The 26,784-nt window shown below is 37.6% G+C and overlaps 1 protein-coding gene across 1 annotated transcript in view; it reads right to left on the minus strand.

The window, feature by feature from the left end:
* CHIC1 (cysteine rich hydrophobic domain 1) overlaps window positions 1-22,615 on the minus strand; it is a 72,322-nt gene extending 49,707 nt beyond the window's left edge. Inside the window, exons 1-2 of the mRNA XM_087813479.1 lie at window positions 22,244-22,615; window positions 11,989-12,043 (exon numbers count right to left, since the gene is read on the minus strand). Of these exons, the coding sequence (XP_087669605.1) occupies window positions 11,989-12,043; window positions 22,244-22,563 (375 nt within the window). The 5' untranslated portion in view covers window positions 22,564-22,615. The remainder of the gene's footprint in view (window positions 1-11,988; window positions 12,044-22,243) is intronic.
* Window positions 22,616-26,784: the final 4,169 nt, after the last annotated feature.

Consider the following 26,784-nt stretch of genomic DNA (forward strand, 5'->3'; position numbering starts at 1 on the left):
CTATGCTGTGAATATTCATACATTTCATGTTGTCCCACAGTTCACTCAAACTGTCCTTCTGTTTTTAAATTGTTTTTTCTTTTTGTATCTTTGATTTTTTTCTACCCTGTCTTCTAATTCACTAATCTGATCCTCAGCTTCCCCTTGTCTGTTCATTCCTTCCAATGATTTTTTAAATTTCTACTATGTCATTCTTAATTTCCTTCATAGTTTCTGTATCATTTTTCATGCTGTTGAGCATCCTTATGATCAGTATTCTGAACTCTATATCTTATAGACTGTTTATCTCCATTTCATTTAGCACTTCTTCTGGAGAATTCTTTTGTTCTTTCATTTGGGGTTTTGTCTCCCCATTTTCGCTGTCTGTTTGGATTTGTTTCTATGTATTAGGTAGATCTGCTAGGATTCCCAGCCTTTTGGATGGTTTGTGGTGCAGGCCAATGTCAGACGCTGTTTGTGACTGTCTTTGAGTATCCTTTGGGAGTTTTTGACACTCCACAGCTTGTGGTTTCTTCTGTTGGAGGTGTGTGTGTTTGGACAGGACCAAGATGTGCACCAAAGTCTGTTTTTCCAAGCTCTGAGTCCACAAGCAAATCAGGTAAAGACTCTAAGCACTCAGAGGCTGTTATGCAGTCTTTTAATGAGCCTCAGGCTGTAGGAACTCCACAGGGTGGGGTGGCTGATTATTATCAGTCTCTTAAGGAGCCTCAGGCTATAGAAACTCCACAATGTGGGGCCAGAGGTTTTCCAGCAGAGTGGGGCAATTGCTCCCCCCTCCCCCCCAGGCAAAAGCTCCTTGGAAGGTAAATGTCTGCCTGAGAAAGAAGTCCTCTGCTATATCAGGGAATCACTCAGCACCAGGTCCCAGATAGATGCCCTCTGAGATCTATTCCCTCAGACAGCCCCCCTGGATTCTCTTCAGACAGTTCAGGTCCATTCTGTCTCCACCAGAGCCCAAGGTGAGTGGCTGCACACTAATCTTTGTGTCTTGGCCTTTTAAGAGGGTGCCTGCAATTACAGCTATCTCTCCCTGGCAGACAGAAACCCTGCTGCTTTTCACAGAGAGATGGTATGTGGGCACCCTTCTCAGTTCTTGTGCTCTGGGTTGGGGGGCTCAGCTTGGGATTTAGACCCCAGAGTTCTCAGTAGGTACTGCCAACAGCTGAGATATCCCTCCAGACCTTCAGCTGCTGCCTATGAGAGCCCAGCCAGCCTTCTTGTGCCTCTCAACTTCCCACCAGTCTCTCTGTGGTCACCAATTTAGGTCCTTGGTTATGAGGGTGCTTCCCAGCTGGTTTTCAGTTGCAGTTGATTATTCAGGGTTGTTTTTCTGTATTTGAGTTGTATTTCCAGTTTGGTCCTAGGATAGTGTCAGTGTAGCTTTCACTCAACTTGCCACCATCTTAGATCTCCCATTGGAAATATTTTAGTTCACATTCTAATTTTATAATTGAATTTGCCATCTTTCCACAAATACATTGTCATTCAAGAGATTTTTATAATAGCAATTTCTTTCATTTGAAGAAGGCATTTATGAATAATTCATATAAAATAATTCTAAGTCTTAACTGCTGCTTCAAGTGAATTCTTTTACATGATCAGGATGGAAAGGTAGAACATACTAGACAGTGAGGCCAAAATCTCACACCAAAGGGTTCTTTGTATCCTAAAAAGTTATATGGCCATATATTTTCTAGTGTTAAATCAGCCAGAGACTATCTCTACTTGATTATTGTTATATAAAATGATTTGTCATTATACCTCAGGAGAGATATAAAGTATCTAAATTCGAAAGGACATATTATTAGTGGGACCAGAGAATAAACCATTACTCAGATGAAGAATGTAAAAGTTGAAAAATCAACTTAAAATTAAAAGCTGGTGAATAGAGAAAATGGGTTAATCAGGGTGAAACTGGGGTACACTGATGTACAATGGTCACCAGCAACCACAGACTTACATTGGGAAGCTAGTAAGTACCTGACAATATACTACAAATTTTATATATACCCTCTCATTTAATCTTTACAATAAGAAATGAAGTACTACCATCATCATTACTAATTTTCTTATAAGAACAGAGACTCAGAGAAGTAGCTTGCCTAATCTCACAAAGCCAGTAAGTTATAGACTTTGTATTCCTACCCAGATCTAATTTCAAAGTTTGTTTAATTACTCTATACCGTTTCAAGCTAGCTCCTATTTTTTAGGAGGCAAATGAAGCAAATAAAGTATAAAATACCTTTTAGGAGGTTTTCAAGATGGCAGTGGAGTACGTGGGTCTTTCTTGCACCTCCTCCCAGAACCAAACTGAAAATAAAACTGAATTGGCAAACATCCACCCTGAATTAGTAACTGAAGACTAGCCGAAGAACAGACTTTTATTTATTTATTATTTATTTATTTTAAAAAAAAGTCTTTATTGATTTCAGAGAGAGGAAAGGAGAGGGAAAGAGAGCTAGAAACATCAGTGATGAAAGAGTCATTGATCCGCTGCCTCCTGCACACCCCCACTGGGGATCTAGCTTGCAACCTAGGCATGTGCCCTGATCGGGAATCGAACTGCAATCTCCTGGATCATAGGTCGATGCTCAACCGCTGAGCCACTCCTGCTGGGCTGAAAAGGAGACTTTTAAACAATGAAGGGCAAAAAACACCTCAAGACTAGTAGAAAAGGCAGGGTCATCAGAGAGGTTAGCCCGGCTCCTACCGGCAGCAGGTTGAGGGCAAGGAGGGATATCTCAGCTGTAGAGGGTTCCCTGTGGAGTGAGGTCTGGATCCCAGGCTGTGCTCTCCAGCCCAGAACTCCAGAACCAGGGGCAGCTGCTCATGCAGCATCCAGTGGTGAAAAGCTGCGGGGTTTCTATCCACCAGAGAGAGATGGAACCTACCAGATTTAAAGCCACTTTTTAAAAAAGGGCTAAAGTACACTATTTTAGTTCTAAGCCACTCACCCTGGGCTTTGGTGGAAAGAGGACGGTGTGGACTGGAGTAGCCTGAAGAGTGTCTGGGGTGAGAGGCATAGAGGATAGAGGTAGTAGGGTGGTAACTGGGATATGGTGCTGAGTCATCACTCCCCCCAACCCTGATATCGCAACAGCCATTTTTCCTGAGAAGCACAAGCCACTCCAACAGCAGAGGACTTGGGAAAGGCAAAAACATCACCCTTCCAGGATACAGTTTGCCACACCCTAAAGAATTCCACTCACCCTACCTTGCATCTCGATCCTTGCTGAGGAGACAGCCATCTCAGGAAGTAGCAGTCTCGGGGAGTGTCAGTGGCTGGCTTTGGGCAGGGTCATTCCCCCCACATTCACTGGAACCTGGCTGGTGCTTCCCTTCCACAGGAGAGCTGACTCCTGGCTTCCAGCACACCCCACTAGCCTGCCTAAAAAGTACTCCACTTGGCCAAGGTCAGAGAAATAGTCCAGGTACACACCCACCATCATCTCTGAAGTCTGAAGGTGTGCTAACTCACTTTAGGGCCCCCTGTGTGCAGCCCACTTAGAATATCATCTTGGTCCCTCCTGTGTGCAGCCAAGACCAGTGGAGCTAGTCCCAAGCTGCGGATCACTTGAAGCTTCCAACAGGGTTTGGAGAGCCAAACCTGGACAGCTTCTGACACTGGCTAGCACAAAAGTACCTCCTGGGAGGCCTGAAATCAGCACACAAAACAATTAACCTCAGACAACATAAGAGCAGGATCCAAAGGGAAAGCCTAGCAGGCACTAAATATGCTGAGAAGAACTTCGTTAGCATTTTTTTCTCATTATTTTCATTCATTTTTCTTTATGGCTTTGGTATTATTATTGTTCTTATTATTTCTTCTTTTTTCTCTCATTTCTTTCATATCTTTTATATGCCTCCTTTTTCTCACTCTATTTTTAATATTTTAATTTTTAATATGTTTTTACTGATTTCAGAGAGAGGAAGGAAGGAGGAGAGAGAGAGAGAGAGATCCATGATGAGAGAGTCATTGATAGGCTGCCTTCTGCACGTCCGCCACCAGGGATCAAGCCCGCAACTCAGGCATGTGCTCTGACCAGGAACTGAACCCTGACCTCCTGGTTCACAGGTCGATGCTTAACCACTAAGCCACACCAGCCGGGCCACTGTTATTTTTGTTTTATCTTTATTGTTGAAAGTATGACAGATGTCCCTTTTCCCCCCCACTGACCCCTTCAGAAATTAAAGGTGCACCACCTGCTACCCCAGGCCTTCACCTTTGCACCCACCCATGCCTTCCCTCTGAGATTCCTCAGCCTGTTCCATGCTTCTGTGTCACTGGATCTATTTTGTTCGTCACTGTATTTTGTTCTTGATATTCCACATGAGTGTGATCATATGAAACTTGTTTCACATGATTGGCTTATTTCACTTAGCATAATACTCTCTGGGTCCCTCCATGCTGTCTCAAAGTGTAAGAGATTCTTCTTTTTTACAGCTGCATAGTATTCCATGGTGTAAATGTACCACAGCCTTTTAATCCACTCATCTACTGATGGGCACTTGGGCTATTTCCAGATCTTAGCTATTGTGAATAGCGCTGCTATGAACATAGAGGTTCATATATTTTTTCTGATTGGTGTTTTGGGATTCTTAAGATATATTCTTAGAAGTGGGATCACTGGGTCAAATGGCAGTTCCATTTTTTATTTTTTGAGGAACCTTCATACTGTTTTCCATAGTGGCTCAACCAGTTTGCATTCTCATCAGCAGTGTACTAGGGTTTCTTTTTTTCCACATTCTCATCAGCACTTGTCATTTGTTGATGGTAGCCATTTTGGCAAGTGTCAGGTGATACCTCATTGTCATTTTAATTTGCATCTCTCTAATGATTGGTGATGTTGAGCATTTTTTCATATATCTGTTGGTTATCTGTATGTCCTCTTTAGAGAATTGTCTATTCAGGTTCTTTACCCATATTTTAACTGGATTGTTTGTCTTCCTCTTGTTGAGTTGTATGAGTTCTTTGTATATTTTGGATATTAACCTCTTATCAGATGTATGACTGGCAAATATGTTCTCCCATACAGTGGATTCCCTTTTCAATTTGAGCACATAAGTTATATATTGGAAAAGACACTAAAGTAATTTCAGTAGCATAAATAAATATTAAATATCTACAACTATAGTCTACATATTTAAATCAGAGAATGATTAGCATGTGATCACACCGATATAAATCACATCATCATATCAAGAGATACAGCAAAAGTATTTGGTAAAATCCAGCATCCATTTATGATAAAAACTCTCAGCAAGATGGGAACAGAGGGATCATAGCTCAACATAATAAAGGTTATGTATGAAAAACATGTGGCCAATATCGTACTCAATGGGAAAAAAACTAAAAGTGTTATCCTTAAGATCAAGAACAAGACAGAGATGTCTGCTTTCACCACACTTATTCAACATTTTGTTGCAAGTCCTTGACAAGGCAATCAAACAAGAAGAAGAAATAAAAAGCATCCAAATTGGAAAGGAGGAAGTAAAACTGTCAATATTCGCAGATGACATGATACTGTACATAGAAAACCCTAAAGACTCCACCAAAAAATAACTAGATCTAATAAATGAATTTAGCAAAGTCCAGAAATTGGTGGCATTTTTATACATCAATAACAAATTCTCAGAAGGAGAAACTAAGAAAACAATACGATTTACTATTGAAACAAAAAATGTAAGGTACCTAAGAATAAACTTAAACAAGGAAGTAAAAGATCTGTACTCAGAAAACTATAGTATACATTGAAGAAAGAAATAAGATGCAAACAAGTGGAAACATATACCATATTCATTGCCTGGAAAAATTAATATCACTAAAATGTCCATACTACCCAAAGCAATCTAAAGATTCAAAGCAATTCCTATAAAAATACCAATGACATATTTCAGATCTAGAACAAATATTCAAAAATTTTATATGGAACCAAAAAAGACATAGAACAGCCACAGCAATATTGAGAAAGAAGAACAAAGTTGGAGGGATCACAATATCAGATATCAAATTATACTACAAAGCCTCTGTAATCAAAATGGCCTGTTACTGGAACAACAACTGCCATATAGATCAATGGAACAGAACAGAGACCCCAGAAATCAATCCACACCTTTATGGTAAATTAATATTTGACAAAGGGGGCAAGAGCATTAATGGAGTAAAAACAGTCTCTTAGACAAATGGTGTTGGGAAAATTGGACAGCAACATGCAAAAAAATGAAGCTAGACCATCAACTTATACCAAACATAAGAATAAACTCAACATGGTTAAAAGCCTTAAATGTAAGCCACAAAACCATAAAAATCCTGGAAGAAAATAGGCAGTAAAACTGCAGACACCTCTCGGAGCAATGTTTTTGTTGATATGTCTCTGAGTTCAAGAGCAACACAGGAAAAAACAAACAAATGGAATGACCTCAATCTAAAAAGCTTTTGCACAGCAAAGGAAATGATCAACAAAATGAAAAGGCTCCCTAGCTGGTTTGCTCAATGGTTAGAGCCTCAGCCTTCGTACTGAAGGGTCCAGGGTTCAATTTCAGCCAAGGGCACGTGCCTTGGTTGCAGGCTCTATCCTGGCCCTGCTGAGGGTGTGTACAGGAAGTAATCAGTCGATGTGTCTCTCTTACGTCAATGTTTCCCTCTCTCCCTCTCACTCGCTCTGAAAAGCAATGGAAAAAATATCCTAGGGTGAGGATAAAAAAGAAAAAAGAAAAGAAGCGAGAACCACCATATTCGCCAACGATTCATCTGATACAGGGTTAATCTACAAAATACATAAAGAACTTACACAAAACACCTGGAAGACAAATAATCCAATAAAAAAAATGGGTAAAAGACCTGTAAAGAAACTTCTCTAAAGAGGAAATACACAAGGCCAATAGACATAGGAAAAAATGCTCAACGTCACTAATCATCAGGGAGATGCAAATTAAAGTACAGTGAGTTATCACCTCACACAGGTCAGAATGGCTACTATCAGTAAATCGACAAACAAGAAGTGCTGAGAAGGATATGAATAAAAGGGTACCTTAAATGCACTGTTGGTGGTAATGCAGACTGGTGCAGCCACTGTGGAAAACAGTATGGAGTTTCCTCAAAAAATTAAAAATGGAACTGCTTTTTGACCCAGTGATCCCACTTCTAGGGATATATCCTAAGAATCCTGAAACACCAATCAGAAAGAATATATGCACCCCTACATTTATAGTAGTGTTGTTTACAATAGCCAACATCTGGAAACAGCCCAAGTGTCTGTCAGTAGATGAGTGCATAACAAATTTGTAAAAAATAAACAAAAAAGAGCAGTGGTAAGCAAACAATGGAATACTACGAGTCTGTAAAAAAGGAGCTCTTACCCTTTGCAACATCAAGGATTGACCCGGAGAGTATTATGCTAAGCAAAATAAGCCAGTCAGAGAAGGACAAATACCATATGATCTCACTAATATATGGGATCTAATGAACAAAATAAACTGATGAACAAAATAGAAGCAGAGGCAAGGATACATGGAATAGACTTAGAAATGTCTGAGGGGAGGAGGCTGAGGGAGACTGGATAAAGGAAAGTGAAGGGATTAGCTAAAGAACATATATGCATAGCCCATGGACATAAACAATAGTGTGGTGAGGGTGAATGAAGACTGGGTGGAGGTGGGCAAAGGGAGAGAAAATGGGAGACATCTGCAATAGCATCAACAATAAAAAATTTAAATAAAAAAATAAAAACAAAATATACCTTTTAGGTTTAAATTATATGGAATGTACTATGATCACAGTGGCAATCCTTGAAAAAATAAGTCTGCTGTCTTTTTCTGCCCCCTCAAGCCCCAAATGAAGCTGGGGAGAAGACTGGGAATAGGACAAAAGTGAGGAGAGTAAGCTGTTGGAAAATTTATCATGACAAAAAGAAGCTACTATTAATAGAAGTATTTTATCCCATTTTCAAAGAGTTTGGATTGACAGGATAAATTAAAAGTAATTAAGGTTTACCAGAGGGAAAGGGGAGTGAGGGGAGGCAGAAGAAGGTAAAGGGGGGATAAAAGGTGACAGAAGGGGACCTCACTTTGGGTGGTGAGCACACAATACAATATACAGATGATGTACTATAGAACTCTACACTTGAAAACTATATAATTTTATTAACCAATAGCACCCCAATAATTTCAATAAAAATTTAAGAAAGTAAATTAAGGTTTGAATAGGCAATAGTTACATGTTTCAAAAATCAAAACAATACTAAAAGATACTCATACATTGGTCTCATCCTTACCCTTGTCTCCATCCATCTCATTCCTCTTCTCCCATGAAAGTAATCACTTGTATTAGTTTCATGTGCATATTTTTAGAAGTACTTCATATAATTATTAATATGCTTATTTCTCCCCTTTATTATACATACTATACATACTAATTTGAACCTTGCTTTTCTCAATTACAATATGATAAAAATTAACACTAACATATTAAAGCCCTTTATAGAATGAAATTACTTTAAAATATGACCAAAATATATACTGACAAATAACATTATTCTAATAGTAAAATGAGACAGAATTATATTAAATTACAGGTCTCAAAATACAAAAAGTTAACTTCTTTTAAGCCTAAATCAACATGTTTGCTACCAAGCACTCAGCTCTTAACCATTTGTAAATTATTGAGTATTTTGTAATATAACAGCTTTTTTCTTTCTTCATCTACATTTCTCAAGTAACAAAAATGTGTAAATAACCTTTTGCCTTAGTCAGAGCCTTATCCTTTGTACTGAGAAGTTAGCATTACTGCTGTAGGAAAACATTGTTTCAAAACGTAAGAAGTCTTTGACTACTATATCTCCAACTTAGAAGAAATTACTGAATGTAGAGGAACCAGGAAACAGAAAGATAATTTATTGCAGTGAGTCCAATTTTAGAAACTCATACTATCTAAAAGGTAGAAAAATAAGCAAAAAATTGATGCTAATTGATGCTATGGATGTATAACAAAATCAGACCACAGGATAGTTTCAAAAAGAGTGATACAATGTTGAACAATGATAACTTTGTTCACTCTAAAACATGGGAAATTAGATTGCCTGCACCCGCCTGGAGCCAGGGGTTCTCCATCCACTCCACATCCAGAGTGAGATGCAGCCACACACTGACAGAAAGGACATGGGGAGAGAGATGGTAGCCAGGTTCCAACTGGAGCTACTGCTTCTGGTGTTGCTCCTACCCACGCAGATTTTCTCAAATAAAACAACTGCTGAATCATCTTCCAGTAACCCCTCCCACAAAACCTCGACTACACCAAGTCCATGGAATGCCACCACCAAGAAGTGGTGTTCTGTAGTCAACAGCCATCCTCTTCGTGATCTTGTTCTCTCTTTTATATCTCTACTGTTAAAAGACTCAGGCCAAGAATCATCTATACTTCTCCATCTTCCAAACCCAATCCAAATGGCATCTAGACCTCCAGTGTGACAAGGAAAAAAACAGGTCTTCATTGAATCCGCTAATTCCACACCTAATTTTATTGACGCAGAAAATGTTGAGGATCCCAGATTCATTTTGTTTGAAGAGCATGTGCAGGGTTTGACTAGATGATGAATGTAGATATTAAATCTGCTGCAGTTTCATGTATAAGATGAAGAGACACATCCAAAATTAGTTCAGAGATGATTTCCTTAAATCTGGCTCAAGTATGGACACATAAGATTCTATATTGAAAATGAATAGATTTTATCTTACCTAGAGATAAGGGATGGATGGGATTTGGAAGAGAGTTAGTTTTCATTTGGTTTGTTAAAGCTATAAGGCCATAAAACAGGTAATGCAAAATTAATGGTTCTATTTATATGTACATTAGAAGGAACTTTTCAGGTGTTACTGTAAATTCACAGTACTAATTTAATGCCCATGTAACTCTAAATAAAGTTTTACATTGTTAAACTATCACTCACACTGTTCTCTTGTGAAACAAACTCTTTCCTCTGAGGCTTTGGATTTGACACTGCATTTGACTTTTCTAAAAATACGTTTTTATTGATTTCAGAGAGAGGAAGGGAGAGGGAGAGATAGAAACATCAATGATGTTTCGGCATGCCCCCTCTTGGGGATCGAGTCTGCAACCTAGGCATGTGCCCTGACGGGGAATCTAACAGTGACCTCCTGGTTCATGGGTTGATGTTCAACCACTGAGCAACACTGGCCTGGTGCATTTGGCTTTTTATGTAGTAATTGATATGTGCCAGGACAATGATGTATTGGAATCTACTCCAAATCCAAGCATAATGAGTAAATTTTGCTTATATACTTATTACCTACTCCTATTCAACAAGAGAGCCAGATTCATTTTACTAAACTAATTCCAAAGCGCTGAAATACACGAATCTCAACTAATTTCAAAATTCTTATTTCTGCATATTATTGAATACTTACAATTTAAAAAATGATTTGTTTTGAAGGTAAAATTGACAAATCTTGCCCGGCCGGGCATGGCTCAGCGGTTGAGCGTCGACCTAGGATTCCTGGTTGGGGCACATGCCGGAGTTTCGGGCTTGGTCCCCAGCAGGGGGCCTGCAGGAGGCAGCTGATTAATGATTGACTTACCATTGCTGTTTCTATCTCTCTCCCTCTCCTTTCCTCTCTCTGAAATCAATAAAGATATATTAAAAAAAAATTGACAAATCTTAAAATTGAAAAAGTGAATATGTGAAGGAACCAAAACTGTAAATAAGGTATTTGGGAGATGAAGACTGAAGTTATTTTACTCAGGTCCTAACACCCTCCCCTCTGACAGCTGTCAGTCTGTTCTCTGTAACTATGAGTCTGTTTCTATTTTGTTTGCTAGGTTATTTTGTTCATCAGATTCCACATATAAGTGAAGTCATAGTGGGCTGGGTGAAAAAGGTGAAGGGATTAAGCAAAGGGAAAAAACTCATAGACACAGACAACAGTATGGTGATTACCAGAGAGAAAGGGGGGTGAGAGGAGGTAGAAGGGAGTAAATGGGGGGAAAACGGTAATGAAAGGAGACTTGACTTGGGGTGGTAAACACACAATACAATATACAGATGATGTATTATAGAATTGTACCCCTGAAACCTGTGTAATTTTAGTAACCAATGTGACTCCAATAAATTCAATTAAAAGAAGACTGGAACCTTAGTTACATTAAATTCAGAAAAACTTTTATACTTTCTGTACATACTTTTTAAAAAAATCTATGGATTGGAATAGCCACATTTGGAACACTTTCTTTTATTGGTCAATATTTTTAGATAGTTAGAACATGATCCTAAGCCTAATGGGGACTTGATTCTGGAAAGTAAATCTTTTTGCAACTGCCTCGATGCGCAGAAACCTTTTTGAAGATAAACACTTCCTAAAGTCTTTTGTTCACATGGTCACATACTGATGCTTAGACGTTCTAGTATCTTGCATGGTCACAGTAGTGTTGATAACCAAAGTAATTTTTACCCCCATCTTTAGAAACTTACCCAGGAACACCATATACAACAGATCTCAAGCTACCATGTGTGAATGAACATTCCGCTTTGTTTCATACCTGAATGCTGTACATCTATTTTGGATTGTACATTGTGTTTGTGTATTAATGTTTTGATTCACAGTAACTTCTCATGTTATGGAATTGATTTGCATTGAAAACAAACTGTAAATAAAAATAAATGGCTGAAAGAAAAAAAATAAAAATAAAACATTGGAAATTACTGACCTAAAGGAAAACAGTTATAGTTACCAGGTCTGAGAAAAATGACAAAACTGTAAAAACTAAACAAGTAAATAATAGCTGGCATTAACAGACAATGAACAAAATAATTGGTCATAGGCACAGCCTTCAGTCACTAATGATGCAGCCTCCAAGTACCCTGGCATCTTGTTATTAGATTTCATTACCAGTGAGTCAAACATTTGTCAAAACACCGAATAAGCCATAAAACAATGTTTTTAGAATTGAAAAGTTCAAAGCAAACTCTCACTTACCTTCCCTGTTAGAACTGAAGGAAATTCAGTATCAAACTTGTTGCTCAAGCCAAACCTTAAAAACAAAGACAGAACAAAATATATTCTACCCAGAATATTTAACTCTCTCCCATTTTTTAAAAAACAAAAACAAAGCCATGCATTTTTCTTTTGATGTTGTGATTTTAAAAAGTGTCCTATAAATAATTTTAGATATTTATAGAGAATAAATATTTGACTATTACCCAAATTAATAGTAAAAGAAATTAACTAGATCCATGATAGGGGATTAAAAATAATGAATTAGAGAAACACTGATATAGAACTGGAAATACAATTTTTGACTGAAATGTTTCTGTTAAAACCCATTTTAGTTGATAACTGTTGGGATTGGCTGATGGGTAGTATGTGAGGGGATTTTACTATTCTTTCTACTTTTGTGTATATATGAAAATTTTCCTAATAAAAACTAATAAAACCTTTGGAACCATTGACTTTAACAACTCATGATCAGTTACTATTCAGAAATTCAACGGTCGATCCTTATGATTGACTTTTATGTATATGTTCAACCCATTTTAAGAAAACAGATCCCAGCCTTGAAAGCTGTGACTCTCTTCAGTATGCTCACTGAAATCTGTACTAGGAAGTCAAAATGAATTTTATAAGCCTTTGTTTGTATACTTGTTAATTTCAGAAGGCATAAAACAAAGGTCACTTCCTACATGTTGATGATATATCATAGTGGCTACAATTTTTTGTTAGTGATTGATGAGTTGTAAGCAAAAAGGAAAAGATACTAACATTTATGGAGAACGCTTTGTGAGGTAGGCAATAATAGTAAGTTACCAGTAACTATGGGCTTACTATGAGCTAGATACTGTGATAGGTAAATAAACTACCACTTCTAGACTTCACAACTCTGCAAGAGAGGTATTGCTATCCTGGCTTTACAGACAAAGAAGCTGACACTCAGAAATTTTTTTCCTAAAGAGTAATTAATTAAATGACCTGCCCAAAATTATATAACTACTAAGGGCTGAACCAAAATTCAAATGGCAATCTTTAAGTTCTTTTTGCCTTATATTAAGCTCCTGGAAAACAGAAACTACTATTTATTTATTTTGCTATCTTCCATTATTTTTAGTAGCATAATGGAATCTTGCAGGTGTTTAATAAAAGTTTGTTAAATAGTAAGCTACTATACTGTTTGATTTAACTGATTTATGGCACTTTGGTCTTAAGGTCACTTTAAAGACCTTAAGAATCCAATGTCCTATTAAAACTCTATGTGAGAATATTATATTCTCCTCATATTATTATGATAATAGCTTCTTTTCAAGGACACAAGCCAGTCTTAAACACAAAGACTCTCTACTTAGCATCTAGTAGCAAGGCACATATCTGTGCATAAGTATACTATACCTATATGTTTAAAATGTATTGTATAACAACAAATTCTATATTTTAAAATGGTTGAGAAAATTAATTAGCAATTGAAAACAGAACTTAATTTTATTTAAAAAAATACTTCCATTACTTTTCCAGGTGTCAGTACAACATATAATAAGAACATAATATTCTCATAATAACATTCCCTTTAAATCTATACATAGACACAAGAACATACCAAACTTAAAAACAAAATAGTACACCCTGCACATGAGTTTTTATGGCAACTTTCATATGCTGTTTGAGAAACCGACATTCTAGCATTAAATATATATTTGCAACTGTCTGTTAACTCAGAAATCAATATTAACATGACAAATATTTAGTAGAGCAAAAATCATATTCATTTAAATTATATTTAGCTAAATAGTGACTTTATCACTAGTCAAAAAGATGTAATTTAATTTATTATTCCACAAAGAGTAAATTCATATTGTGGAATATATATAGGTCTCATTTTAGAAGGTAGACATGATACATTTTAAAGTAGAGCTCTATTTACGTATCTTGTTTAAATGCCCTTTAGATGCAATGTCAATTAACATGTTCCTACCTCCATTAGATTGCTGCCATTTTAACTTTTTCCAGCTGTCATTGTTTTACTAGATATCAAATATGTAGAGGATATAGACACATATACCCACCAAAATTTGTGGACTATTTCTATTATTTTAAAAATTCTTATTTTTCTTATTCCCTCTTTGCATTTATCACAAGATAAATGAACCTTCCTTTCTACTGTTTCCAAGTTCATCTTGTCTTCTTTGTTGCCAAATTCAACCTCCTCTTCTCAGAACTCTTCCCCTTGACATTGCAGCTTGTGACACTGTTGATCACACCCTTCCTAACACTCTTCCATTCTTTCGCTTTCCTCTAACACTCTTGCCTTTTCCCAAAATTTAGCTTTTAGTCATCTGCTTCTCTTTCTAAGGAAGATATAACAGTTTATTTATATTTAATAGCTTTGACAATTACGTCTATGTTGACGACCATCAAATCTATATCTCTAGTTCTATATTTTCCAGTATGCTCTAACCCCTCATCTCTAATTGAATACTAAAAATTCCATTTGGATATTGTGCTGCAAAATAATAATACCACAAGTCAAATATGTCTCAAATTAAATGTTATCTTTTATTGTAAACTGGTTGCCCTTTTCAAATTCCTCATCTTTATTAATGGCAATATTGACTCTCTTTAACCTAGACTTTGGTTTAGTTTTTGGACCTTCCTTTTACTTTTTTTTTTGCATGTTGCATTTATTCAGTTGGTTCCAAGTCCTAGTATTTGTTCCTTTGAAATCATTCTTATGATTCCTTCCTTTCTGGTGCCACTGTTGTGTTGGCTCTTGTCTTTGCTCATGCAGTTGATCCTGCTTCCTCTCCTTAGTTTAAATCCTATGTAGACTTCAAGGCTCAAGTCAAGTGCCAATGCCTTGAATGCTCAAGCCTTTATGGATTCTCCTTTTCTCTGAACACTCATAGCCACTTCTAATGTGTACTATACAATTCAACAGTTAATAAATTTATTTTTATTTTTTGCTGTTCCATATAAATATCTTAAAAAAAAAAATCTTTATTGATTTCAGAGAGAGGAAGGGAGAGGGAGAGAGAAAGATAGAAACATCAATGATGAGAGAGTCATTGATCAGCTGCAGCCCGCAACCCGGGCATGTGCCCCGACCGGGAATCGAACCCCGATCTCCTGGATCCTAGGTCGACGTTCAACCGATGAGCCACGCCCGGCTGGGCTCCATATAAATATCTTAAAGGCAATTTTCCTGTTAGCTTTTTAAAAGCAAGACCGGAACTTTGTTTTTTGTATTCTTCATAGAGCTTAGCCCAGTGCTCAAGTTCTCAAGAAATATTTGCGATATTCACATTACTATTTTTCTACTCTAATATAAAAATGGATTGATTTTTCTAAAACATAAAAAGTATATTAGAAATGGTAAGGAAAGTATTATTTTACTTCTTAAAATACTCCTTTATGGCCTACATACATCTATTTCAAAATGGTATAAACATAGGCAGACTAACTACAATATACTTTCATAATTTTGGCTAAAAGGCAGCAGTCCTGTTCTTGCCTATTAGGGATTTCTTACTTAACTTTCTCTATTAGAGACTCAGCACTTAAAAAGACTACTTAATTCAAATAACCTTAAGCACAACATTTCACTTAGTAGCTATTTAAAAAATGTTGAAATGGCTGCTGCTGAGTAAAAACAGTTGTTTCATAAACAAACCATTAAGTTAAGAACTGTGAATCCATAAAGGTTAGAGAAGCTCATCTACCCATAGTACTGATAAGTGATAAACATTAGCCAAGGTGCAGGGTTCTTTAGCATTAGACAAACAGGCACCTGGGAACTGCTCATGCTGTCATTTTATTGGCTTCATTAGATATAGAGCTTATTACATGTTTGAGGCGGACCCAGCTGGTGGTTACTAATGATTGTATTTTATTTGTCAAATGTCTTCAATGCTTCAGATTTTAATTTTTTTGACAATTCTTTACAGTAAAGAAAATCAGGGCAAAGAAAGGTGGGTCCTCTTAGATGTTCTTCCCTCTTCTCTCCCTCCCTATACCCTTCACAGTTTATAATCTTTTTGAAAATGGCTATACATCAGCCTTTGAAAACCTTGTACAAATTAAAATCCATGTGTTCAGGTTGTTTAAGAAAACAAATAAAAGCATAGTAAAATTCTGCCAACAAGAAACATGATTTAACTAGAAAACTATGCATTTATAGTAACACTGATTCTAAAGCATGTGCACTGAACTTTATTTACTATACCAAGGAAAAGGAAAACCTATGCCATATGATTCAAAAATATTTTTAAAAAAATTGTTAAATCTCTTTAATATTTTATATGGAAACAATCATGTCTTGCCACACTGTAAAATGGCAAGTGTTACCATAGCTTTAGTATTCTCAAAGCCTAAAATCTTATAAAATATTTACCTTATACAAACACAAATTAACAATGCTTCACTGTAATTTCTCAAAGACAGCTATTAACAGAAAAGGCATTCCATTCACTGATTTGAGAATTATTAATATTTTTAGTGCTAAGTTTTTGCAGAAATGCAGTTTGGCAAATTTGGCGTTTTTCAATTCTATATGTAATAACTTCAGCTCTTTTAGATTAACTCTAATGAGACAATTTTATAAATACCTGAGAATTGGTAACCTATCATCTCTACTAACCTCTATACAGGTGTACTATCAAGCGTAAATATCCACATATTTTAAGTAATACAGAGTGTGTTTAATGTTTATAAATAGAAAAACAATCTCATGAGATAGAATTTTCCTTGTATTTCAATACATTGGATCCAAATAGTTACCCTAAAAATATCAAGAGGAAAAGTCATAGATACTAAATTATATCATTCAGATGTATAGTATTTCTGAAACACTTAATACTTCCAAAAAACACTTCATTATTTGTTTCTAGAACTTCAAATCGATGGAAGTTAATTTAGCCATATCTTTTTGGAAATTTGGAAAAAGATCCCCAAATGTCCACTTATGATATCCACATTTATAATGTCCCCCTCAGAACTGGAATTACAATTAGTGTGTTTAGGTCATTCTACTTTTTAAGAAGTTATAATTAATCACATGTTAAAAGATTAATATTTTGTTTAAGTAACTAGAAAGTCAATATATTAGGAAGATACAAGTAGATGGGTTTTCTGACACATGGGCTTGTTTAATACAGCTTTCAGATGTAAAGCCATTGCCTATCCCCCCCTCAATCACTAGTGATATTACTGTATCCACATATACTTATGCTCTGAAACACAAGTACTCTCCATAGCATGACTCAATTAACTAGTATTTGTCGAGGGCCTATAATATAATATGCACTATGGTGTTATTAAAGTGAACCAGTATTGCCCAGCTGGAGTGGCTCAGCAGTTGAGCATCAACCTATGATCCAAGAGATCACAGTTCAATTCCTGCCTGGTCAGGGCACATGCTCGGGTTTCAGGATTGATCCCTACTGGGGGGCGTGCAGGAGGCAGCCAATCAATGACTCTCATCATTGATGTTTCTCTCTCTCTCTCTCTCTCTCTCTCTCTCTCTCTCTCTCTCTCTCTCTCTCCCCCTCCCTCTCTCTGAAATCAATAAAGATATATTTAAAAAATAAATAAAATAAAGTGAACCAGTATTGAGTATTACTAAAGTAAACCAACATTTATTCAATTCACTTTTATTGAGTATCTACTCTAGGGCAGAGATTGAGGACTCGGGGGAACCAGAAATTGTTCCTGCCATTGCAGCTTACAATTTAGTGGGAGTAGAAAATACTTGCAGGAATTGGTGACATATGGAGAGCTGGAGTGAGGGCAGTGGGTACTAGAATACTAGATGAAGTCACTATCTTAGAGGCAAAGAGATAAGAAACAACATGTTAGTAACAGGAAAATATAAATAGTAAGGGTAAATGTCAGGAGATTAGGCTGATAGGTTGGCAGAGTTCAGGTGTGTGTGACGCATTATGGAGCTTAGATTCTATCTGGCAGGTAAAAGGGAAACAACAGAATAGTTTTAAACAGGAAAGTGGTGTCTTAATCTAGCAGCAGGCTAAGGATGAATGTGAAGGTGACAAAGATGAAGGCAGGGCTAGTTAGTGTGATGAAAGAGGCCTGAATTAAGGAAGTGGTGGTAGGGAGAATAATAAAAGTTTGGGTCATATATTGTTTATACTTGCTGATTGCTTAGCTGTGAAAATTGTGAGTGGGAAAGAGGAACCAAGGAAAAATAACAAGATCAGTAGAGGTACATTTAACTGAGATGGAGAATATAGTAATAGATGGGATTTTTTTTGAGGCGTTGAGACAGGGGTGAGAAGGTGTGTGGGTGGAATGACTTCTGTATTGAATATGTTGAATTTAAGATAATGGTGGGCCATAAGGTGAGGAAAGCCAAACAAAAGTCTAAGAAGAGTCTGATACAGAGATACATATTTGGGAGACATCAGATCATTGAAACCATGAGAGTCAAGATGTGATCATCTAGGGGAAACAAGGAATGAGAATAATAGTAGGCTGAGAACAAACCCCTGGGGATTACTGGTATTCAAAGGGCAAGAGAAGAGAAACCCATGAATGAGACAGTTAAGATATAGCCAGAAAAATACAAGAACAAGGAGAGTGAAGTGGTCAAGGAATTTCTGGGTTTGTTTGACTGGAAAAAACATTTTTTTAAACCAGAATTTAAATACCTTTAGGCAAATCATATACTTTCCAGTTCAAGTAAGAACCCATCGTTATTCATGCTGCATCATTTTCTGTGACCTGTCTTGCCTCTGAAGGTCTGTGTGTCTGTGATCCAGGGAGTAGAAGTATCCAAGAAAGACGAAGTCATTATAAGTATCATACATAGGCATAAGGACCAAAAAGGGAATAAAAGATGCCCACTAATTTAGCAACAAGAGGATCATGGTGATCTTAAGGTCAGTTCATCTGTGGTCATCGTGGCAGAATCCAGATTACAGAAGGGTGAAGAGAAAATGGATATGGTGAATGTAGCTACTCTTAAGAAATTTGGAAGAGGAAGAGAGACTAGACAGTAGCTAGAGGGGAATGCAGGTCTATGAAGGCTTTTGTTTTATTTTGTTTTTAAAAGAATTACACTCTTAATATGTTTATAGGCTGAGCCATAGAGGCAGAGAGGAGTATTAGAGAGACACGGGCTGCCTGATGGAGCACGATCTGAGAGGAGACGGCAAGAGAAGAGTATGGAAGGCACAAGTGGAGGGATGAGCTTTGGGCAAGTGGAGAGACTCCTTGACCTTAGAGATTGGAGGAAGAGAGCACTGGAATTCAGACCTAATTAAGATCTGATGCAGGTTTTTCAGCAGGGCAGTGACATAATTAAACTGTGCTTTAAGAAAATTAGTTTGGCACAAGCATGCAGGATAGATTGGAGTGGGGAGGGGTGGCTTCCTCTGGCAATAATTCAAGCAGGAGATGATGGCAACCCAAACTAGAGTGGTGCCAGTAGAAATGGATACAAATTTAAAAATCTAATATACATTTCAAAATGCATGATGACATAATTCTGGGACAGACTTGCATAGGACAATTTAAAGAGAATGAAAAGGCAACATGACTTAAGGATTTGAAATATTTTCGGAAAATTAGAATGGTGCTATCAGGGTCAAAAATGGCGCAACTGGAATGCAAAGCCAATGCGGGGAGGGAAAATGCTGGGTTTAAGATATATTGCATTTGAGGTGATGGTTCTCAACATTTAAACTTTGAAAAGAAACAAAGTCCTCTATAGAACAGATGACTGCATAGAGAATTGAAAACAAAAAGAGGTAGAGAATAAGAAATACTTCATTCAGACAGGGCAACTCTAACACTCCTATGCCAGAAAAAAATTAAACAGAACCTGATATTTTAGATGTCTCTGAATTAGATGAACTATTTCCTAAGGATCTTACTTTACCTGATATAAGGAAGGTTTTCCTATCATTGACAGGCCAAAGTCTCAGATCAAGTAAAACTTTCTCCTAAACATTTAATCTTTTTTTCCAAATCTCAGACATTTGACATCAAATGGTGAGAGAATGTGCACAATAAAAAATAATTTTCCAAACTATATGCATTGGTTAGCAATGCAATTACTGGTTTGCTGCTTTTCAGGTTTCAGCTTCGATTAATACCAACAGTTGCTACCAGCACCACTATTTCATACTCTTAATTCCAGAGCCTTTAAGCTGGGAGAGATATTATAACTATCATAAGGACCTGCACATGGCAAGTGTCAGTGCTTTGCTTTTAATAACAAATAGGTTGGTAAGTACTTCACGACTGTGTGAAGAGTAGAATGGAACCACAAATAAGTTTCAGGGAACTTAAATTCTGGTTTTTTGCTCTTTGTCTGTTCTCTGAATTTTAGAAAATAGTGAGGGTGAGGAGTGCTGGAATATAAAATACAGCCTGAAATAAAAACCTTTTCCTGTTCAGTTGTGTTAAATAATCTGCATGGAAGTAACTTTTGTGCCAGAATCATAATTAGTTTGGGTTAAAAAAATGTCTCCCTAGTGATAAAAGGGATGGAAGTAAAACAGTGCAGAAAGCTGGCATCTGGTCATTGTAATCTATTGATTACATTCTTCCACCAAGAAAAACTGTTAAAATTGCCTAACCAAAAAGTAGGTCTAAAAATCTCCCAAACTCATCCTGTATTTATAAAAATCTTTCTTAATACATTTCATGCAAAGATCACAAAAGTATATTATAAAGAAAATACTCGACATGTTAAAATCAAAAGTTAACATGATAGGCCCTGGCCAGTGTGGCTCAATTGGTTGGAGTGTTGTCCCGTGCACCGAAGCGTCTCAGGTTCGATTCCCAGTTCACGAACACACTTGGGTTGCAGGTTCTGTCCCTAGTTAGGGCGTGTGCAAGGGGCAGCCGACTAATGTTTCTCTCACATCTATGTCTGTCTGTCTGTCTGTCTGCCTCTCAAAACAGTAAAACATATCCTCCAGTGTGGATTAAAAAAAAGCTAACATGATGGGGGGAGGTGATACATGTTATAACGTGATTTCAGATAATAGAAACATATAAACTCAGTTGAAAATCAAAGGGGCTAGGGGAGCGATTATCAAAATTAGAGGCAGCATGACTTGATAGTAAAAAAAAAAAAAAAGCTCTATTTTGAAAATGCAATAAAAAGATAGCACAGTTAAGAGGATGAGCATGACCCAATACTCAAACTTTTAAGTATTTACAGCCCAAGCACATAAAAATGAGAATGCAGCCTTCAAAGCCCAGAGAACCAATAACATTTCCTTTTGCTTTGCAACTACTACTCTATGAGGTTCCTCCTTTTATTTTCTCAAGTATTACCCAAAATTTCAATTTTTATAAAAAGTCACTCTGCATAAGTTTTCACAAAATCCTCCTCAGCTTCTGGGGACTAATTTCCATACATATTTAATATTTGCACATTTAGTATTCAGGCATACAAAATCTCCCCCAAGTATCTTAAATTACCTCAGAGCTGAAAGTCTTTAGAAACCATCTATCTGAAAAAACTCATTTTACAGATGGAGAAATAAAAGCTCAGGAATGGGAAGTAACCTGACGAAGGTCACAGGGCTCGAAAGAAGCAAAGTTGGGACTCACAACTAAGAACCCTCACTTTCAATCCATTAGTCCTTCTACTTTTCATAGATGCCTTTCAACCTGAATCTCTAATTGTGTGATATTTGGGGAAAGTCACAGTGAGGGTGGATGAAGACATGGAAAGGATAACTGTATTCATTTATATACGGTAAGGATTGGATAGGAAAAATGTATGGATGATTATGTAGGTGCGTGGGAATTCTATAATATTATTCACAAAATATATCATATTTCTGTTTTGAAAAACACACACACACAAAAACAAGTCTAGGTCTTGTCAAATGTCACAGCAGTCACCGTATTCCACCAGACACCAATCTTAGCAGCAAATAATCTTCTGATACATCCTGCAGTTGAAAGAGTATTCACTTGCCAGCATACACAGAGAAGCAAGGACACTCACCCTTACTCCAATCCCTCTGGCTCCCAAACCACTCACTTCCCTGGTCCTATGCTCACTGTTTACCTGGCGTTGGTAAATTACATTTGCATTCTCACTTCCTATACACCTAGCTCCCACGATTTCTCCATTTACATAAGGTGTCGTTTCCTAATTGTATGCTTCAGTAAGCCCTCCCCCACTCCACTGGCCCCTTAATCACCTTCTCATTTCTCTGTTGCCAAATCTCAGCCTTTTAAAACCTCATAACCCCCTCTCGCTTACACGGTGATGTGGCCGGAGCCCCGCACCAAAACAGGGTCGGGGGCATATCTCCGCAGATGCTCCTCGCTCACTACCCGAGGCGGTGGTGGCGTCTCCTCCTCCTGCTCCTTTTCTTCTTCCTCTTCTTCTTCTTCTTCCTCCTCTTCTTCTTCCTCCTCCTCCTCCTCTTCCTCTTCATCCTCCTCATCTTCCTCTTCATCCTCCGGTCCTGATACTGACGACGACGACGACGGCGACGACGACGACGTTGCCGCTTCTTCTTCCTCCTCCAGTTCCGAGATCGTGTCGAACTCCGCCATGTTGGGCAGCAGGATGCTCATCACGTGACCCCTCGATCCCCGCTACCCACACGTATGAGTTTGAACCTGCTGAGATGCTGGAAGAGGAGGGGGAACGAAATGAAGAGAGAAATGTATGGGAGGGACCGAGTTTGAGGAGATGCGCCTGCGTGTTGGGGCAGACTGTGGTGGGGGTTTGGAGGCGGGGGCAGGATGGAGAGAAGAGCAAATCAGTGTACGCTTGCGCAGCTCTAAGCGAAGAGGGGCGTTAGGGGTGGACGCCACGGAATGATGGGGGTCCGGTCTGCGGGTGCTGATCTTAATACTGCTCTTTGGTCTTCTGCTACTTGTATCCGGGGTACTTTACTTTCTACTAATCAATAGTGAGTATTATTACCTGCTCCCACCCCCCACTGAACGGAAAGCATATTCTATGAAACTGAGGTTCGAGCTTTGCCCCAAATATCTCAAGGTATATACCAATTCATTACGTTTGTTCAGGATTACAGTTTAAAGGACTTTAGCATCAGAACTTTCCCATACTCTAGAAGGCATTTTTATTCACATTTTACCGAAGAAAAAACTTTTCTATTATTACTTCTATTCCTACTGTTTAATACTTATAGAGGGCTTTCTAAGCTAGGTACTCGAATGTGCACATCTCATTTAATACTTCATAACCTTATAAAATATGTACCGTGATTATCTCATTTTACAAATGGAAAACCTAGATGCAGAGAGGATAAGTAACGTTTCCAAGGTCATGGAGTTACTAAATGGCAGTTCTGATTTTAAACTTGGGAGCCTCTTCTGATTCCAAAGCCCAGGACTGTTAACCAAAGGACTGAAGTTGTTTGGATAGGCTTTGTAGAGTAGTGTCTTTTGGGCTTCTTCTTTAAAGACGTTTGAATTTTGGAGATTTTTTGAGGGGTGTGGTGGAGGGGAATGGGGGTGGTGGTGGAGGGAGCATTCTAACCTAAGGAAACATTAATTAACATCATCCATTTTCCACAGACTGAACTAGACTTTCACATACAATATCTCAGTTAATCTTTAAACAATCCTGAGAGATAAGCATCATTGTATCTATTTTATAGATGGCACAACAGAGCCTCTGGAAGTTTAACTAATTTATTAAGGTCTGTGGTGACCTTTTGTTCAAAATTTTTTATTTCCAATATTCTATCTTCACAGCCACTAAATGACATAGAGATCACATATTTTGAGTTTCCAATCCATGTCTCAAACTATTTCATACTTCCATGTCATAATTCAGGGATTATTATAACAGTAAAGTCACACACCTGCTAAGTAATAAAACAAATACTATAATCCAAGTATTTGATATTAACTTCACTGCTCTTTCTGTTACACTACATCCCAATTAGATGGTGAGACTGGAGAAACAGATGTAGCCACGCAGTGTAGCAGCATAAACAAAGCATTTAGGATGTAGGGAGGAAGAAGAAATTAGTTCTATAAGAGGCATTGATCAAACCATTATCATTACTGAAGAGTTTATCTTATTAAAATGAAAAAAAAAATCCTACTGTACTCAAAAGCTTGATTATTTAAGAACTTTAAAAATAATTTGTAAACCTGGCCATTGTGGCTCAGTTGGTTGGGTATTGTCCTGTGCACTGAAGGGTTGCCAGTCAGGGCACCTGCTGCAGTTGTGGGTTAGAGGGAGCCCTGGTTTTGGGCATGTGCGGGAGGCAGCTAATTGATGTTTCTCACATCAATGTTTCTCCCTCTTCCTTCCTCTCTCTCTAAAAATCAATAAAAATATTAAAAAGTAAGTTGTAACATTGTTAATCAACATCACCCCAAGGAATTCAATTAAAACATTACTGGTTTACCCTCCAGGAAAAAAATTGTAATACTATCAATAAGCAACAAAATCTACTATTTTATAGTATAGAGAATTTTATCTACTAAAGTAGGCTAGGTAACTTTCTACCTGATGTGCTAAGGGGAGAGGGGCTAACTCTTTCCATCTGATGCATGGGGACTTGAGGCAGGAAGCCACAGGTTTAACCATCTGAGGGCATTTCAACTTGAAAATAACTGAAAGGAAGTGTAACTTTCTGTTTTCAACATTCATAAATAAAATTTTATTGGACCACAGCTACATCATTTATGTGTTGTCCGTGGCTATTTTCACATTACAGCAACAGAGTTGAGTAGTTGCTACACAGATCATATTACTACTCACAAAAACTAAAGTATTTACTATTTGACACTTTATAGAAAAGAGGGGGGAAAAAAGCCAAACCCTGCACTAGGCAGTTTGCTACTTAGATTTTTCTCTTGCCTTTACCAACAACTTTATCAGTTACTCCCACCTACAAAGGGCCTTCATGAGTAAAATGTCCAGTAGTAGAGTTTGCTTCAAGTGCTCAGTTAATGACATGAAGGTTTTGTCTTGATTCTTTAGCTTTTCTTTCCCTTTAAGGGGAAACTTTCCATTCTTTTGAGGACAAGATGTCTGCCAGAAGCTCCAGATTGGTTTTTTTTTTTTTTTTTTTTGAATCTTCACCCAAGAATATTTTCCCATTGATTTTCAAAGAGAGTGGAGGGGAGGGAAGGGGGGAAAGACAGACAGCGATGTGAGAGAGACAGACACATCCGTTGGTTGCCTCCTGCACATGCCCCGCCCCAACCAGAGCCTAGGATCCAGCCTGCAACCAAGGTATGTGCCTTTGACCTGGAATCAAACCTATAACCCTTTGGTGGCAGGCAGATGCTCTAACTACTGAGCAAAACTGGCCAGGGATGAAGCTCCAGGTTCTTCACAGAAACCCCATTATCATGAATAAATTTTATTTTCTTAGTATTTCAACAAATTCTGACACAAAATTGATTCTTATTGACTCTACCTGGGTCCCATGCTCATTTCTCTTTTTTGTTTGTTTACCAAAACCTAGGGATATCTTTATTGATTTTAGAGAGAGGGAGGGAAAGAGAGATAAATGATATAGATATATGATAGATATAGATAGATAGATGATAGATAGATGATAGATGATAGATAGATGATAGATAGATGATAGATGATAGATAGATAGATAGATAGATGATAGATAGATGATAGATGATAGATAGATAGATAGATAGATAGATGATAGATAGATAGATGATAGATAGATAGATAGATAGATGATAGATATAGGTAGATAGATAAACATTGATGTGAGAGAGAACCATTGATCGGTTGCCCCTCTTAAGAGCCCTGACTGGGGATCAAACCCACAACCTAGGTATGTGCCCTGACTGGGAACTGAACCACCAATGTTTGGTGTATGGGACAATACAACCAACTGAGCCACCCTGCCAAGACACGTGCTTATTCTTGAACCTGTCTCAGTGAGAAGGGATATGCCACAATCTTATTGAATATGTTTGGGTTATGTGCACATCCCTCTACATGGGGATGGTGTCAATTCCATAAAAAACAGTAGACTAAGAGAAGAAAAAGGTACTTATCCAGTGAATATTGGGAGTTGATTCTTGGAAAAGGCAGAATGGATGCTGCTTAAGAATAAAAATTAAATGCCACTAGATCATCTAGAAGTAGAATCTTAAAAAGTAAATGTGATCCACTTGAAAGCAAAATTATAATCAAATTAATACTGCAAAATAAATTTCTGCTGGAAAACAGAGAACATTTAATTTTCCTGATGTTCCTTTTTTAAAACTTTATTTTTATTAAAAAGATGTCCCACTTTCTCTCCCTTTGCCTGCCCCACACCCCCCCAGCCCCCACCATCCCTCTGGCCATCACCACACTGTTGTGTGTGTCTATGGGTTATGCATATGTGTTCTTTAGCTAATCGCTTCACCTTCTTTGATCCAGTACCCCTCACAGCCCTACCCTCCGACACCGGTCAGTCCGTTCCATGTATCTATGTCTCTGTTTCTATTTTGTTCATCAAGTTATTCTGTTTATTCTATCCCACATATTAGTGAGATCATATGGTATTTCTCTCTCTGACTGGCTTATTTCACTTAGCATAATAATCTCCAGGTCCATCCATGCTGTCTCAAAAGGTAAGAATAAGATTTGCTTTTTTATGGCCATGTAGTATTCCAATTTTGTAAATGTACCACAGCTTTTTTATCCACTCACCTACTGATGGGCACTTGGGCTATTTTCAGATCTTGGCTATTGTAAATAAAGTGGCTATGAACATCGGAGGGCATATATTGTTTTGAATTGGTGTTTTGAGATTCTTATGATATATTCCCAGGAGTGGAATCACT

Source organism: Miniopterus natalensis, chromosome X, assembly GCF_054644295.1.
Source record: "Miniopterus natalensis isolate mMinNat1 chromosome X, mMinNat1.hap1, whole genome shotgun sequence".
In the NCBI taxonomy this organism is placed as follows: Eukaryota; Metazoa; Chordata; class Mammalia; order Chiroptera; family Miniopteridae; genus Miniopterus; species Miniopterus natalensis.